Source organism: Homarus americanus, unplaced genomic scaffold (assembly GCF_018991925.1).
Source record: "Homarus americanus isolate GMGI-L3 unplaced genomic scaffold, GMGI_Hamer_2.0 scaffold38974, whole genome shotgun sequence".
NCBI lineage: Eukaryota > Metazoa > Arthropoda > Malacostraca > Decapoda > Nephropidae > Homarus > Homarus americanus.
This window is the reverse complement of record NW_024716047.1, coordinates 20,616-40,228: the sequence shown is the minus strand read 5'-3', so window position 1 is coordinate 40,228 and position 19,613 is coordinate 20,616. Positions and strand designations below refer to the sequence as shown.

At 39.1% G+C, this 19,613-nt stretch overlaps 1 protein-coding gene across 1 annotated transcript; it reads right to left on the bottom strand.

The window, feature by feature from the left end:
- Positions 1–2,131: 2,131 nt before the first annotated feature.
- LOC121858021 lies at positions 2,132–19,388 on the bottom strand (the record flags this gene model as incomplete). The annotated part of the gene is made up of 4 exons (XM_042354261.1): positions 19,294–19,388; positions 16,434–16,559; positions 3,303–3,461; positions 2,132–2,309 (listed from the first exon to the last, which is right to left on the bottom strand). Coding segments are annotated over exons 2-4 (373 nt in total), but the record flags the coding sequence as incomplete, so codon positions are not given.
- Positions 19,389–19,613: the final 225 nt, after the last annotated feature.

The window sequence follows — 19,613 nt, the reverse complement described above, 5'->3', positions numbered from 1 at the left end:
TACAGAGAGTGCATTGTGAGTTTCCTTTCTCCAACCCATCCTGAGTGCGAACCAACATCACGAAACCCCACAACGCTACACTTCTTTTTCATATTCATTTAAAGAAGGAAACACTGAGTGTACCTATAGAGCACATTCCCAATTCAATATACGGGTAAAAATACATTAACTTACCATCAGAAGATGAACAAGTTACTTTCCCATTCGACCACAGTTCGAGTGGTTGACTGGCTGAGGAGAAACACGTGTGATTCAGGGTTGGGGTTGGGGGGGGGTTGGCGGTTACTGCATTATATTTATGAAATAATACGCAAGTAAAAATTCGCCACCTTATCAGCAGTATTTAACAATATCACCAAATCATTCAACCAATGAGTATTTTATGTACCTGAGAATCCAGCAAATACTTGTTTTTAGTAGTAACATATAAATATATGCTGGCAACATCTCAGATTCGGGAATGAACCTGTATGATACAAGTAGGGCCGTAGGACGGCGTAGGGCTTGGCGACGGTGTTTTCACTTCTAAGAACGAAAATTCCCAGGCACCTTAGTTAATTTTTCCCACGAAATCCCACTTATCGAAATCCATCAAATTTCATTCAACACCTTCCACGTAGGCCTACTTCTCCTATAGATTTGTGGGAATTTTCCATGAAGTGGCAGAACTGCTTCGCGACCCCAAGAAAAACGCTTGGCGACCCCATTTGGGGTCGCGACCCCAGGGTTCGGAAAGAGACTTAGAGGTACTTGTAAGCCCAGACTTATGGCCTAGAAAACAGTGCGTTAATGTTCTAAATAAGGCAATCAGAGTATTAGGTTTTATATCTAGAAGTGTAAGTAATAAGAGTGCAGAGGTCTTATTGCAACTGTATCTTGCACTAGCCAGGTCGCACCTCGATTATGCTGTTCAGTTCTGGTGCCCTTATTATAGAATGGATATCAATTCACTGGAGTCGGTGCAGCTAAGAATGACGAAGCTTATTCCGGGACTTAGAAACCTTCCATATCAAGATAGATTAAAGAAACTAATCTTGCATACCCTAGAAAGACGAAGAGTGCGGGGAGATATGAAAGAAGTATTTAAGTGGGTGAAAGGAATCAACAGAGGAGATATAGATAAAGTTCTTATAATATCCGAGCAGGATAGGACTCGTAGCAACGGATTTAAGTTGGATATGTTTAGGTTTAGGAGGGAGATAGGAAGGAACTGGTTCACAAATAAGGTGATGGACGAGTGGAAAAAGCTTAGCAACTTTGTAGTAAGTGCTGGAACGCTGGAAAGTTATAAAAGGAGGCTAGATAGATTCATGGATGATAGAGAGTAGTAACTCTCGACAGGAGTTGCCATGCACAGGCCAACCGGCCTATTGCAGACTCCTTATTTGCTTATGTTCTTGTGTTCTTAATACGACATCCGCACTCTTATTACTTACACTTCTAGATATAAAATCTAATACTCTGTTTGCCATATTTCGAATATTAACACACTGCTTTCTAGGCCGAAGGTCCGCCTAGGTCTCTTTCACAAGTCAACTTCTCTAGTTCGATGTTGTTAAGGCTGTATACGTTGACAATATTTGTTCTTCCAATATTAAGTACGCTGCACTCGCTGGTGTTGAATTTAATTTGCCATTTTTCTTACCATTACTGCTGTTTATTTAAATCTTCCTGTAGTGCATTTGCATCCTGCACTGACTTAATCTGCCACCCTATTTTGGTGTCATCCGCAAACTTGCTTATGTCACTGCTGATCCTAGTATCTAGATCGTTTATGTAGATTATGAACAAGAGTGGGCCCAGTACTAACCTCTGGGGAACCCCACTAGTTACACAGCCCCACTCAGATTTAAAACCATCTACGCTGACCCAATTTAAAACTTTCCCCTCGATACCATGAGCCTTAAATTTTCTCAGAAGCCTCTAATGCGGTTCTCTGCCAAATGCTTTGGCACAGCTCCCGTGTCTAATGATTTTGTAAATAAATTTACGAGGAATCAGCTAATCTGTTCCTTACACTCTTTCAAAACGCTAGGGAAAATTTCATCCGGCCCTGAGGATTTTGTCTTCTTTAGGGTGCTTAATCATTAGGTGAAATAAACTTACGTCAAAGTAATTTAGCAACACTCACCTCCCATATTCTCAAAGGGCACCAGCTCATCCAACAGATCCTGACGATTGGTAGGTGTAGTAATGAAACCCTTGAGACCTTTACACAGTTGGACAGCGTGGTGGTATCTGAGCGTTGGTAAAGGTACGGTCGAGCGGCCTCGGGATATTGATCTGCAAAGGTCTTTTAGTGCCACTTCCTGTAATGGAATCAGGGTCATCTTATTGTTGATATATGACGTTGTTGTTGTTGTGATGTATTACAGTTGTTGTTATAATATTTGATCGGTGTTGTTGGTGTTAGGTTATGTTTGGTTAGGTTAGGTTATATTAGGGTAAGATGGGTTAAGATAAGGTAGGTTAGGTTAGATTAGGCTGTATTTGCTTTGGGTAGGTTAGGTTAGATTAGGTTAGATTTGATTTGGGTAGGTTAGATTTGGTTTTCGTTAGGGTACAGTTATAGGTAGGGTAGGGTAGGGTAGGGTAGGGTAGGGTATACTTGGTTTGGATAGGGCAGAGCAGGGTATATTTGGTTTGGATAGGGTAGGGTACGGTAGGGTATTTTTGGTTTCGATAGGGTAGGGTAGGATATGGAAGCTTAGGTTAGGTTAGTGTACATCTTAATAAGCCACTTAGTATATTTCAATAAGCCACATAGTGTAACTTAATAAACCAAATACTGCAACTCAATAAGCCTCATAGTGTAACTTAATAAGCCACATAGTGTAACTCAATAAGCCACATATTGTAACTCAATAGCCACATAGTGAAACTTAATAAGCTACATAGTGTAGCTCAATAAGGCACATAGTATAATTCAATAAGCCAAACAGTGTAATTTAATAAACCACATAGTATATCTCATTAAGCCATATGGTAACTCAAAGAGCCACATAGTGTAACTTAATAAACCACATAGTGTAGCTCAATAAGCCACATACTGTAGTGTAACTTAATAAGCTACATAGTGCAACTCAATAAGCCACATATTGTAGCTCAATAAGCCACATAGTGTAACTTAATAAGCCATATAGTGTAGCTCAATAAGGCACATAGTGTAACTCAATCAGTCACATCGTGTAATTCAATAATGCACTTAATGTAACTCAATAAGCCACATAGTGTAGATCAATGAGACACATGGTGTAGCTCAACAAGACACATAGTGTACCTTAATAAGCCACATAGATTACCTTTCTTTCCAAGTTGTGCGTCACCCATCGACCAGACCAGCTGATGACGTCACCCTCGGGATTGACCTTGCAATTAGCCATGTCCAGAATTTCCTCTTGGGTCATGACACGGCTCCACAAGTTGACCTGACTTAACCTTCCGCTTAGTGAGTATGGCATCTGGGTTAAGAGAGTTCAGAGGTGTTAGAGATGTAGTTGCGGTGTGTGTGTGTGTGTGTGTGTGTGTGTGTGTGTGTGTGTGTGTGTATAAAGCAGGAGGACCTCTGCTTACCACCCGTCTCCACTCTCTCCAGGAGAATATATGGGAAAAGGAGGAAATCCCCCAAGCTCTTAAAGATGCCTCCATCATCAATATATATGGGAACAAAGGACACCGGTCAGACTGTGGCAACTACCGCGGGACCTCGCTGATGGCTGTAGCTACCAAGATTATCGCCTGAATCTTCCCAGAATCTCAATGTGGCCTTCGACCATCACGTGGCACCACTGACACGATCTTTGCTGCCCGTCAAATACAGGAAAAGTGCAGAGAACAGCTTCATGACCTGTACATGGTTTTCATCGACCTAACCAAGGATTTCGACTCGGTCAACAGGGAAGGCCTCTGGTGGACCCTCAGCCATTTTGATTGCCCACCAAAATTCATCGCCATTGTGAGGCAACTCCACGATAGCATGAACGGCAGTGTCCTGTACAATGGCACCCAGTATGAGTTCTTCCCCATCCAAACGGGGGTAGAACAAGCATGTGTACTGGCTTCAACTCTCTTTTATTTTTTTTTCTTGGCTGCCTTCCCTACTTGTGCCAGTGTCAATTTAGCCGGCGGGGTGGACAACCAATACTGGATGAATGGACTTTTCACCATAAGACGACTCTGGGCAGGAACAAAGGTGCCGGCAATTTCCATTACTGAACGTCAGTGTGCAGACAATCTCACCCTCGTCGTTCACACTGAACGTGATCTACAGAAGATCCTGAACACCTAGGCAGATGCGTATGCACACTTTGGCCTCGAGGTGAATGTACGTAAGACTCAGATTCTCTTTCAGCCAGCCCTGGTTCACCCACACCACGATTATTCACCCAGCTCAACGGTACTACCCTCTCTAATGTTACCCACTTTCAGTATCTCGGCTCCCACCTGTCCACCACTGTGGACATCGATGAAGAGATTCAACATCGGATCAGCTATGCATCTTAAGTTTTTGGCAGACTCCGTACCCGTGTCTTGAGCTATATGGAGCTGAAACTATCTACAAAGTTACATGTATATCGAGCAGTGGTCTTCCCCACCTTTCTACAGTATATGGCAACGAGACGTGGGTCACATACAGAAAACACCTCAAGGCACTTGAAAACTATCACCAACGTAGTCTAGGTTCTATTATTCCTCCGAATTCGCTGGGAAGACAAGAGAACAAATGCCAGTACTCTCGCTGACACCAACTGAAGGGGCATCGAGGTTACCATTATCCATGAACACCTATGCTGGACTGGTCATGTTTCCCATATGAACAACAGTAGACTGGCAAAACAACTACTTTACAGTCACGTAAGGAGGAGTAAACGTAACGCTGGCGGGCAACGGAAAATGTATAAGGGTAGTCTTAAGACAAACCTGAAAAAGTGCCAAATCGACCCCCTTACCTGGGATACGATCACTCCACACCGTAACGCTTGGAGGAGCACCACACGAGAAAGTGTCAATACTTTCGAGTTAGACCGACTGCATACTGAGGCAAACAAGCATCAGCACCGGAAAGACGCTGCCGCCGCCCCTCCCGCACCTAATGTAGCCCTTCATACATGCACCACCTGTGGACGATCCTGCTGGTCCCGTATAGGCCTCTCGAGTCACCTCAGAGCTCACCAGAGCTGAATGATCGTCATACTCGATTCCGAGTGACAGCAAAGTAGTAGTAGTAGTAAAGTGTGTGTGCCTGCGTGGGAATATGTGAGTACGTTTTTTTGTGCGTTTTTTTTTTTCCTTGTGGTTTATATATATATATATATATATATATATATATATATATATATATATATATATATATATATATATATATATATATATATATATATATATATATATATATATATATATATATATATATATATATATATATATATTTCATTAGCCCAATAGCACGCGGACTTCTACATACAATCAACACCTCAACCCGCCAGGATTCGAACCCACGGCCCACTAGCCCATGACTGTGACCGGGGAACGCTAACCGTCTGGACCACCAGGATACTAAAAGCAGTCCTAGACTTTGTTATATTTCACACAAAGTTCAACGAGCTTATGGCGCCGTGAACCTCTAATGGGGAATACCCGTATCACATAGGTGGTCAGAGTAACGTTTTACCAAATCCGGCTTCGAAACACGAGGATCCATATATATTTCATTAGCCCAATAAAGCACGTGGACTTCTACATACAATCAACACCCCAACCCACCAGGATTCGAACCCACGGCCCACGAGCCCATGACTGTGACTGGGGAAAGCTACCTCTGGGCCACCAGGATACTAAAAGCAATCCTAGACTTTTTTATATTTCACACAAAGCCTGCTCAACGAGCTTATGGCACCGTGAACCTCTAATGGGGACTACCCGTATCACGTAGGTGGTCAGAGTAACGTTTTTACCAAATCCGGCTTCGTTGAACAGGCTTTGTGTGAAATATAACAAAGTCTAGGACTGCTTTTAGTATCCTGGTGGCCCAGAGGTAGCGTTCCCCGGTCACAGTCATGGGCTCGTGGGCCGTGGGTTCGAATCCTGACGGGTTGAGGTGTTGATTGTATGTAGAAGTTCGCGTGCTTTATTGGGCTAATGAATATATATATATATATATATATATATATATATATATATATATATATATATATATATATATATATATATATATATATATACACTAGCAGAATCGCTGCCCTCCGGGCGGCTCATCCAGTCGGCAACGGTAGAACGCCACCCTCCAGGAGGCTCCACATTGTCTCACTGTTCAGTCCCCACAACTTCTTCTTCCATCAATAGTTCATTAACGGTGTATGTAAGTTCCACCATGTGTTTCACTACAACGGTACAGCAAAGTATATTTTTTTAGCATTAAACTGTTATTATTTTATTGTGTAATCATCACTACATAAACACCACCCATCATCACTACATATAACATCATCCATCATCACTACATATAACACCATTCATCATCACTACAGATCGGTAAAGTAGTTTCCGAGATTCTCGTGCGGACACACAGACAAACAGACAGACTTCTTTGTTTTATATAGATAGATTGTCTAATCATCACTACATATAACACCATCCATCATCACTACATATAACATCATTCATCATCACTACATACAACACCATCCATCATCACTACATATAACATCATTCATCATCACTACATACAACACCATCCATCATCACTACATATAACACCATCCATCATCACTACATATAACACCATCCATCATCACTACATATAACATCATCCATCATCACTACATATAACATCATTCATCATCACTACATATAACATCATTCATCATCACTACATACAACACCATCCATCATCACTACATATAACACCATCCATCATATACAACACCATCCACTACATATAATCACCATCCATCATATAACACCATCCATCATCACTACATATAACATCATCCATCATCACTACATATAACATCATTCATCATCACTACATATAACACCATCCATCATCACTACATATAACATCATCCATCATCACTACATATAACACCATCCATCATCACTACATATAACATCATTCATCATCACTACATACAACACCATCCATCATCACTACATATAACATCATTCATCATCACTACATACAACATCCATCATCACTACATATAACACCATCCATCATCACTACATATAACACCATCCATCATCACTACATATAACATCATCCATCATCACTACATATAACATCATTCATCATCACTACATATAACATCATTCATCATCACTACATACAACACCATCCATCATCACTACATATAACACCATCCATCATCACTACATATAGCATCATCCATCATCACTACATATAACACCATCCATCATCACTACATATAACATCATTCATCATCACTACATACAACACCATCCATCATCACTACATATAACATCATTCATCATCACTACATACAACACCATCCATCATCACTACATATAACACCATCCATCATCACTACATATAACACCATCCATCATCACTACATATAACATCATCCATCATCACTACATATAACATCATTCATCATCACTACATATAACATCATCCATCATCACTACATATAACACCATCCATCATCACTACATATAACATCATTCATCATCACTACATACAACACCATCCATCATCACTACATATAACACCATCCATCATCACTACATATAACACCATCCATCATCACTACATATAACATCATCCATCATCACTACATATAACATCATTCATCATCACTACATATAACACCATCCATCATCACTACACATAACACCATCCATCATCACTACATATAACAACATCCATCATCACTACATATAACATCATCATCCATCATCACTACATATAACATAATCTAACATCACTACATATAACACCATCCATCATCACTACAAATCGGTAGAGTAGTTTCCGAGATTCTCGTGCGGACACACACACACAAACACACAGACATTCTTCTTTGTTATATATATATATATATATATATATATATATATATATATATATATGTGTGTGGGGGGGGGGGGAGGAGGACACGTACACACACACACACGTGCGCTTAGTTAAATTTGAACATATATATCCTAATTTTCATGAAGGCTAAGAGGTCTTCTATAAACGAGTTAATCTAGAGAGACTTTAAAACACCGAGACAATTTAAATCACGATATCAAGAGAGATATTACAGAATATGACTGTCTCTTAGCCTAAACGAGACATTAAACCACTGTCTCTCAACCCAATCGGTTCATTAAACTAGTCTCTCACTTCAAACGAGACATTAAACCAGTCTCACAACCCAAACGATACATTAAACGAGACATTAAACCACTATCTATCAGCTCAAACAATACATTAAACTACTGTCTTTCAGCTCAAACGAAACATTAAACCACTGTCTCTTAACCCAAACGAGACTTTAAACTAATGTCTCTCAGACCAAACGAGACTATAAACTAGTGTTTCTCAGCTCAAACGAAACATTGAACTGTCCGGCCACGCAAACAAGACATTAAACTAGTGTCTCTCAGCTCGAACGAGACATTAAACTTGTAATGATTGTTTATCAGACCATAGCTTACAGCCCAGAGAAGAACAATACATATAGCAGAACCAGATGCGCAGGTGTACACCCACGTAAGTTAACCCATCCTTCGTAATTAAAGTGAGATTAAGGTCTGACCCAGCAATGAAACAGAGTCTCACCGCCGCATGATTAGTCAATCCGGCGTCATGACCTTGTTCATTCAAGAAACTACACTCCAGCCCGCACCTGTTCAAACACAGCTGTCTTGACACACCCAGATTAGTGTTAATTAATGATGACATCTACCGGCCTGACACCAGCAATATAAGGGACAGACATCTCCTTCTGTGGGACAGAGAGGGAGAGACAGAACTCGGAGGAAGACGGAGCACGCTCGTCACTAGTCGAGGTCGGGAGGGAGACTTCCTTCCCCAGCACAGAGTCCCCAGCTAGCAGAGTCTCCCACAGGAGACAGAGTCTAGCACCCGCCGGGACCACTCTCTTTAACAGCACCTGCAGACATTCCCCAGCCGCTGGGCCTCCGTCAAATCACACGTGAGTCATTGTCAGAGCGATCCATAGGGTGAGTTACTTATGGTGGGAAGTGTATCCATTTCATGTTTGTGTCCGAGATAAACAACTAATCGGACACGCTACAAACGTTCCTCACTCTACAATCATACAACTAATAATTCTTACTTTACTTGTACTTCTTACTTTACCCTCATTACAAACTACTGTCTCTCGGCCCAAACGAGACATTAAACTACTGCCTCTTAGCCCAAACGAGACATTAAACTACTGTCTCTCAGCCCAAACGATACATTAAACTAGTGTCTCTCAGCTCAAGCGAGACATTAAACTACTGTCTCCCATAAGAACATAAAAACATAAGAATGGAGGAAACTGTAGCTGGCCTATTGGACCAAACTAGGCAGTCCCATGACACCCAACCCCAATTGTCATATAATCATCCACTCTATGTTTGAAGCTATCCAGCCTATTCGAGTTAATGATAATGTTTGGTAACTTATTCCACTTGTCCACTCCTCTATTTCCAAACCAATGTTTACCTATTTCGCGCCTAAATCTAAATTTGTTTAATTTAAAACCATTGTTACGAGTTTGCTCCTGGTTGGATAGTTTGGGTACCTCTGTAATGTCCCATTTGTTTGGCCCTGACTTCCATTTATACACCTCTATCATGGCGCCCCTCACTCTACATCTCTCAAGGGAGTGCAAATTAAGATGCTTTAACCTGTCTCTGTAGTCAAGGTTCCTAATGCCCAGGATTAGTCTTGTCATTCTCCTCTGAATTCTTTCTAAGGATTCTATATCCATTCTGTAATACGGTGACCAGAATTGAACTGCATAATCCAGGTGAGGTCTCACAAGCTCAATATATAGTTTTAGGATAACCTCGCTAGTCTCGTAACTAACACTCCTTTGTATGAACCCAGTACTTCATTAGCTTTGTTTCGAGCAAACACACATTGTTTACTTGGCTTAAGATTCCTAGTTATCATTACTCGTAAATCTTTCTTGCAGTCGGATTTCTCTATAACATCGTTGTTCATCTGGTATCTGGTTACTCTGTATACATCTCCTAGACTGCATACTTTACATTTGTCTACATTGAAATTCATCTGCCATTTTTCAGACCATTCGAAATTTTTTTTTAGGTCATCCTGTAGTTTTGCGAAGTCCTCGTCAGATCTAATTACAAGCCCTATTTTAGTGTCATCAGCAAACTTACTTATGTTGCTGTCTACGCCGATATCTATGTCGCTTATGTATATAATAAATAATAATGGTCCAAGTACTTCGGGTACTCCACTAGTGACGTTGCTCCAATCGGATTTAGTGCCGTTAATGCTCACCCGCTGTTTCTTGTTCAGTAACCAAGCCTTAATCCATTTTAGAATATATCATTCAATGCCATAAGCATCCACTTTTCTTATTAGTCATTCGTGGGGACTCTGTCAAAGGCTTTGCTAAAGTCAAGATATATCACATCATAGTCGTGCCCCTCGTCCACTGATTCGAAAACAGTTGAAAAGAATGTTAATAGATTAGTTAGACATGAACGCCCGCTTGTGAAGCCATGTTGAGAATCATTGATCAACTTGTGCTTCACCAGGTGATTTCGAATAGAGTTTGAAATTATTGCTTCCAGTAATGTGCCTATAATTGATGCTAAACTGATTGGACGGTAGTTCGAGGATAGTGATCTATCTCCCTTCTTGAAAATCGGTATTACATTAGCTATCCTCCGGGATTCTAATACTCTGGCAAATATCTCATCGGGACCTGGTGAATTATTAGGTTTTAGCTTGTCTATTTGCTTACTAACGTCGTTACTAGTCACTATTCTCTCACTTAATCTATTTCTTCACTATCTCTGTATATAGTCGGTGCCTCGGGTATCATGTTTAAATTTTCGGTGGTGAAAACTGTTGAAAAATATTTATTCAGAGTATTGCTCATATCTCCGTCGTTATCAGTTAGCTCGCCGGTATCTGACTGTATTGGTCCAATCTTTTCTCGTGTTTCAGTTTGATACATTTCAAAGACTCCCTTGGGGTTTGACTTCGCCCCTCTTGCTACCTTCAGTTCTTTATTCCTCTTCGCTTTGCTTTTCTCAGTCTTAACCCTACTGGCCAATACCTTATAATAATCTCGGAGGTAAACTTTACCACGATTTATTCTCCTACCTATAGCCTTCCTTTGTCTAATAATATTCTTTAAATAATTGTTTATACATTTAGAATCATTGTTGTTTGACCTGAGTTTTTTGTATGGTATGTTCTGCTTTTGTGCATTAAGTAACTCATTATTTAAATTGTTGTGGAACTCGCCAACCTCACACCTCGCGATTAAGTCATCCTCAACCGTCATATTTTGTGAGGTTATCGTTGTCAGGTCTCCAGGTAAGGTGAGGTCGCCCTCTGTGGGTACATTGTGTGAGGTCATATAATTCACCCCCAAGTGTGATACCCCTTTTCTCAACCGCCTCTTCAAACTATCAAACTTTGCCCTTCTGAAATCTGGGACTTTAATGGAATTTTCCTTGCTACTACCCTCAAATTCTAATTGGAATCTTATTTCTTTGAGATCGCTGTTAGCAAGTTCGTTCTCTACCTCGACATTACTAATGAGGTTTTCTCTGTTTGACAGAACTAAATCTAGTATATTATTACCCAGGGTGGGTTCGGTTGTTTGTTGACTTAGGAAAGAGGCCTGGATTGTTTCAAGAAAATCCTCTGATTATGAGTTACCTGTAAGGTTGATCCAATCTATTTGGCTGAAGTTAAAGTCGCCTACTATACAGACTTTACTATGTGTGGAAGCCATTGCACATTTCATTCCAAATAAGTCGCTCATTAACTCTATCAAGATTAGGGGGTCTATATATTACTCCTGTGTTTATTTTGTCCCTACCATCGGTTAATTCTATCCAAATTGTTTCTGTATTCTGCTCACTTTTTATTTCCTAATTTATTTCACACTTCAAATTATCCATGACATAGATTGCTACTCTGCCTCCTTTCCTAATCTGCCTATCGGTATGGAAAAATTTGTAACCTGCAATTTGGTTTCGACAGGTAACTCATGTGAGTCTAAGTTTATCCATGTTTCGGCGAATGCTATTGTATAGATTTTTTCGGTTCATACCAACTCCCTGATTTCATCCATTTTGTTTCTCATACTTCTACTGTTTGCACAGTAGACATTTAAGTGAGCCGTGTTCTGAGTCCTCTCTTTGACGCGTTTAGGTTTTGACTCCCTGCCTAATTTAGTTGTGTCATCATTCCTAGCACTGTTTCCCTGTAACTTTTCACTTTGTTTACCCGCTCCCACTACAGTCTCCCCCACCCCCCGTGCTCCCATGTTCCCCTAGCAGTTTAAAGACTTCGACATCTTTTGAACTGCCCTCTAGACCAGGGGTTCTTAACCTGGGGTCCATGGATGGGCTTCAGGGGGTCCGTGAAGGTCAGATAAAAATTTAACATTTATATTCACTATATTTTTATATTAAGTTTTTCTATTTTTGTCAATATATTCCAGATGTTATGTACGTATTTTTGGTTACTGAAAAGAAAACCATTAAATCTGTAGGGTAGCATGGGATGCTACTGTACACGGTCAGGTAACACACTTATTTCTCATTTTTCACTATTTATCACGGCTTGGGAATCTTCTCATATGCTAGTAAGGCTTAACTGAGGGCCATATTATCTTCAAATACATACTTTTTCCTAAATATATTCAATTACCTATGGTTATGTTTTTGGTGAAGGTAGTGAAAGAGGCCCTTAGTTATTCTTACTACAGTTGTACCAGCCGAGGTTGGAGACCCCCGACCGCCTTCTGACCACAATTTCAGAGTGTGGCTGAAGAGTGATGGGTGTACAGTGTGTGAATATGTGTTTGTGCGTATGTGGGTGTATAGGGAGAACGGCGCGTGCGAGTGTTGTGAAAACCAAGAACGGTTGGTGCGCTGTATTTATTTGTTTTATCCATTATTTACGACAAGTCTGTTATTATTTATTGGTCAAAGTTAGGGACTTGGTGCACGTAGTTAGAGTAGGGATGCATAAAAAAAGAGAGAATGGATAAAGTTAGGGTCTTTTGCGTCAGTAGAGTAGGAAAACACGAAGTCATCAGTCAGTATCATTCATATATTTTCTGAGGGGAACCTTGAAAAATCCGTAATAGTGCTACTGAAAATAGGGTTATCTGTCTGTCTCTCTATCTGTCTGTGAAGGTTTGTCCGTCAGTCGGTCTGTCTGTCTGCCTTTCTATCTGTCGATCTGTCTTTCTGTCGGTCGATCTGTCGTGCTTATTAATTTGCGTTCATTAGTTACTGCTTTCCATATAAATTTCATAATTTTTTTTTTGCAGGCCTAGCTCAATTTGGAAATGTCAAAGAAAAGGAAGTACAACGAAGCTTACTTATCCTTTGGTTTTACTTTCATCGCTGAACGTGATGGAACACAAAAGCCGCAGTGTTTCCTGTGTGGCAAGGTTCTTGCCAATGGAAGCATGAAGCCAACAAAGCTGAAGGAGCACCTCACGTCTGTCCATCCTGAAAATGCATCGGACAGTGTTGATCTATTTCATGCAAAGAAGGCTCGATTTGAGATAGCTGGAACTTTACCAAAACTTGGATTTGCCCCAACACAAAAGCCTTGTCTTGAAGCATCCAACAAGGTTGCTTATCGCATTGCCAAGCAAAAGAAGCCACATACGATTGGAGAGACCTTGGTAAAGCCATGTACCCTGGAAATGATCGAGCTGGTTTGTGGCTTGGAGCAGAGGAAGAAAATTGCAGCAGTTGACATTTCTTCTAATATTTTGAAGCAAGTAATGGAAGAATTGGAAGCTACGCCATTTCCATTCAGCATGCAACTGGATGAAACTACTGACGTCTCTCAGTGCAGCCAGCTCCTGGTTTTCGTCTGTTATATGCATGCTGATGCCATCAAAGAAGAATTCCTATTTTGTGAGCCCCTTTTGGAAACTACAAAGGCCGTCGGCATCTTAGAAATGGTGAATAGTTTCTTTGCCAAGCAAAACTTCGACTGGAAGAAAAATCTTGGTACTCTGTGCACAGACGGAGCACCTGCCATGCTTGGCAACACATTTAGTTTTGCTGCTTTGGTGAAGAAAGAAGCTAGTCAGGTCATCGTGACCCATTGTTTTCTACATCGGCATGCATTGGTGTCAAAGACTCTGCCAGCAATTCTGAAAGAAGTCTTGTCTACTGGCGATAAAGTCGTCAGCTTCATCAGAGCCAGGGCTGTGAACCATCGCGTTTTCAAGAGGTTTTGTCAAGAAATGGGAGCAGAATATGAAGTTCTTCTCTACCACACAGAAGTTCGCTGGCTTTCCAGAGGACAAATCTTGAAGCGCTTGATTGAACTTCGAGCAGAAGTTTCACTTTTTTGAGAGAAAAAGAAAGCCCACTCTCAGAACAAATTGACAGTGAGGAGTTCATTCATGGCTTGGCCTACTTGACGGATATTTTTGGCCATATGAATGATGGGGAATCTTGCGATTGAAAGCCCTGGAGTCACCATTATGAATGCTGCTGAAAGACTGCAAGCTTTTCTGGCCAAGCTGCCACTGTGGAAGAGGAGGTTGGAGGCAGACAACTATGCAAACTTTCCAATGTTAGAGGAAGTGCTTCTGCAGGATGGAATCGAGAGTGACAAGGCCCTGTCAATTTCTCTGCAGGCAGAATTCTGCAGACATCTGGATACTCTGCAGAACTCTTTCAAGGTTACTTCTGCTCAGGTGACCTTAAAGTTGAAACATGGATTCGTAATCCTTTCCTTGCCGACATAGACTGTATCAGTGATGAAGACCTTGCCAAAGATGTCCTCATTGACCTGAAGACAAAGGAAATGTTACGAAATGAATTCAACTCGAAGAGCCTTGGAAAATTCTGGTGTGCGTTGACACAAGCCTACCCTTGTCTGGTAAAGCGAGCTATGGGTGCTCTGATTCCGTTTCCTACTGCATACCTTTGTGAGTCAGGGTTTTCAACACTTGTTTCTGTCAAAACGAAAAGTCGAAATCGATTGGATGTCAAAGATGACATGCGTGTTACCTTGTCAAAGACCACTCCACCGTTTCATCTTCTTATTCAAGCCAAACAACAACAACCTTCTCATTGAAATGAACTTTTGAGCAGAATTAAAATGTTGTTTTGTTTAATTTGCACAAGATGATTGTATTTCATTTTTGTATGGAGTGGCCATTAATTTTTGCATACAAAAGTGTGAAACATAATTCTTTGTTAAGATTGTTTACTTTATTCATACGTTGTGTATGTCATACACTGTATGAGGCAATGAATTTTCAATAAAATAAAGTATATTCATTGCATGCAAAGTTGTGTTTATGTGTTTATGTGCATTATTCTAGGGAAGGGGTCCATAGCTTTCACCAGATTCTCAAAGGGGTCCGTGACTCAAAAAAGGTTAAGAACCACTGCTCTAGACAGAGCCAGCCAGGGTGCCACCCCAGCCCTAGACATGTGAACCCCATCCCTAGCATAAAGGTCCCTTCTGCCGTAAAAGTTGTTCCAGTTGTCAACGAATGGGATTGATATTGACTTGCAATAACTGATAAGACGGCCGTTGACACCAACTGCCCTTGACAACCATTCATTGCCAATTCTCCTTCTAGGCAGGACAGCACATATGATAGGGATACCCCCCTTCATCCTAATATATTCTATAGCTGTCTTGAACTGAGGCAGATTATGGGTTTGTTCCCATTACCTGACAAGATATTGTCCATCCTGTCAACTATATCTCCCACCCTAGCTCCTGGCAAACAAACCCTCATCCTATTTTTATTTTTACCACAAAAAGATCTATCCAGGTACCGTACCTGGGAATCGCCAACAATTAGGGTTTTAGTACCTTCCTTGTTAGCCTTGTCCCTGACTATGCTAACGTCCAATTCGTTTATCAAAGGACTAAAAGAGTTTACCAACTCTTTGCAGGCCTTGGTGCGTTTTTTCACCAAGCGATACATTAAACTACTGTGTCTCAGGTTAAACGAGATATTAAACCATCTATTCTCAGCCTAAACGTGACATTAAACCACTCTTTCTCAGCCTAAACGAGGCATTAAACCACTATCTCTCAGCCCAAACAAGATATTAAACTATTGTCCCTTAGCCCAAACGAGACATTAAACTAATGTCTCTCAGCCTAAACGAGACATTAAGCTACTCTCAGCCCAAACGAGACATTAAACTACCGTCTCTCAGCCCAAACGAGACATTAAACTACTGTCTCTCACCAAGAACTCGTCTTGGCCAAGCATGACGTCTCTCATAGCATTATCCTGAGAAAACTCAACCTTCTCTTGAATTAGGAGTTCTCCGTCAAGATAGACTCTTCCCTCACTACCCGTTGAGTCTCTCACCTGGGGAGGGAGAGAGATATAATTAGTAAAAAGTCTCCCCATATGTTACTCTCACTTGAGGTAGAGAGATAGATAATTAGCACAGTTTCTAAGTGTCTGCCTGTCTCTCTCACCTGGGAAGGTAGAGGGTAATATTGAAAGGGAATACAGGGTAAATTATTGACTGTAAACAAGTAGATTATTAACTGTAAACAAGTAGATTATAGACTGTAAATAAATATATTATTGACTGTAAACAAGTAGATTATTGACTGTAAACAAGTAGATTATTGACTGTAAACAAGTAGATAATAAACTGTAAACAAATATATTATTCACTATAAACACGTAGATTATTAACTGTAAACAAGTAGATTATAGACTGTAAACAAATATATTATTGACTGTAAACAAGTAGATTATTACCTGTAAACAAGTAGATTATAGACTGTAAACAAATATATTAATGACTGTAAACAAGTAGATTATTGACTGTAAACAAGTAGATTATTGACTGTAAACAAATATATTATAGACTGTAAACAAGTAGATTATTGACTGTAAACAAGTAGATTATTGACTGTAAACAAGTAGATTATTACTGTAAACAAATAAATTACAGACTGTAAACTAGTAGATTATTGACTGTAAACAAGTAGAATATAGAATGTAAACAAGTAGATTATTTACTGTAAACAAGTTGATTATTGACTGTAAACAAGTAGATTATAGACTGTAAACAAGTAGATTATTTACTGTAAACAAGTAGATTATTTACTGTAAACAAGTAGATTATTGACTGTAAACAAGTTGATTATTGACTGTAAACAAGTAGAATATAGAATGTAAACACGTAGATTATTTACTGTAAACAAGTAGATTATATACTGTAAACAAGTTGATTATTGACTGTAAACAAGTAGAATGTGGAATGTAAACAAGTAGATTATTTACTGTAAACAAGTAGATTATTGACTGTAAACAAGTTGATTATTGACTGTAAACAAGTAGAATATAGAATGTAAACACGTAGATTATTTACTGTAAACAAGTAGATTATATACTGTAAACAAGTTGATTATTGACTGTAAACAAGTAGAATGTGGAATGTAAACAAGTAGATTATTGACTGTAAACAAGTAGATTATTGACTGTAAGCAAGTAGATTATTTACTGTAAACAAGTAGATTATTGACTGTAAACAAGTTGATTATTGACTGTAAACAAGTAGAATGTGGAATGTAAACAAGTCGATTATTTACTGTAAACAAGTAGATTATTGACTGTAAACAAGTAGATTATTGACTGTAAACAATTGATTATTGACTGTAAACAAGTAGAATATAGAATGTAAACACGTAGATTATTTACTGTAAACAAGTAGATTATTGACTGTAAACAATTAGATTATATACTGTAAACAAGTAGATTATTGACTGTAAACAAGTAGAATGTGGAATGTAAACAAGTAGATTATTGACTGTAAACAAGTAGATTATTGACTGTAAACAAGTAGATTATATACTGTAAACAAGTAGATTATTGACTCTAATCAAGTAGATTATATACTGTAAACAAGTAGATTATTGACTGTAAAAAAGTAGAATGTGGAATGTAAACAAGTAGATTATTGACTGTAAACAAGTAGATTATTGACTGTAAACAAGTTGATTATTCACTGTAAACAAGTAGAATAAAGAATGTAAACACATAGATTATTTACTGTAAACAAGTAGATTATATACTGTAAACAAGTTGATTATTGACTGTAAACAAGTAGATTATTGACTGTAAACAAGTTGATTATTGACTGTAAACAAGTAGAATATAGAATGTAAACACGTAGATTATTTACTGTAAACAAGTAGATTATTGACTGTAAACAAGTAGATTATATACTATAAACAAGTAGATTATTGACTGTAAACAAGTAGAATGTGGAATGTACACAAGTAGATTATTGACTGTAAACAAGTAGATTATTTACTGTAAACAAGTAGATTATTTACTGTAAACAAGTAGATTATTGACTGTAAACAAGTAGATTATTGACTGTAAACAAGTAGATTATTGACTGTAAACAAGTAGATTATACTGTAAACTGTAAACAAGTAGATTATTGACTGTAAACAAGTAGATTATTGACTGTAAACAAGTTGATTATTCACTGTAAACAAGTAGAATAAAGAATTAGAACTGTAAACAAGTAGATTATTACTGGTGTATTAAACAAGTAGATTATTGACTGTAAACAAGTAGTACTGTAGACAAGTAGATTAGTAAACATAGTTGTAATTATATAGACTGTAAACAGGTAGTAGATTTGGACTGTAAACAACATTTACTGTAGTTACAATTGACTGTAAACAAGTAGATTATTGACTGTAAACAAGTAGATTATTGACTGTAAACAAGTAGATTATTTACTGTAAACAAGTAGATTATTGACTGTAAACAAGTAGATTATAGACTGTAAACAAGTAGATTATTGGCTGTAAACAAAGAGATTATAGATTGTAACCAAGTAGATTATTGAATGTAAACAAGTAGATTATGGTGTATTCAAGTAGATTATAAACTGTAAAAAGTAGAATATAGACTGTAAACAAGTACAGTAGACTTTAAACAAATAGACTGTAGACAAGTAGATTATGGTGTAAACACGTTAGATCATAGACTGTAATCAAGTAAAATATAGACTGTAAACAGGTAGATTATAGTGTAAACAAGTTAGATCATGGACTGGTATACTCACTTGGCAATAATGGTACCACTTGTTGGTCGCCAAGTTGAAGGGTAGAGGATAGAACCTTCCGTAGCATTCATACTTTGTTCTTATCTTTTCAAAGTACACCTCGAACGATATGGCTGGTGAAGAGAGTGAGGGGAGAGAGAGAGGGGGAGTGAGGAAAGGAGGGAGGGTGAGAGATATGGGGAGTAAGGAAGGAAGGGAGGTTGAGATAGGGGGAGTGAGGAAGGGAGGGAGGGTGAGATAGGGGGAAGTGAGGGAAGGTGAGAGATAGGGGGTGAGGAAGGAGGGAAGATGAGAGATAGGGGAGTAAGGAAGGAGGGAGG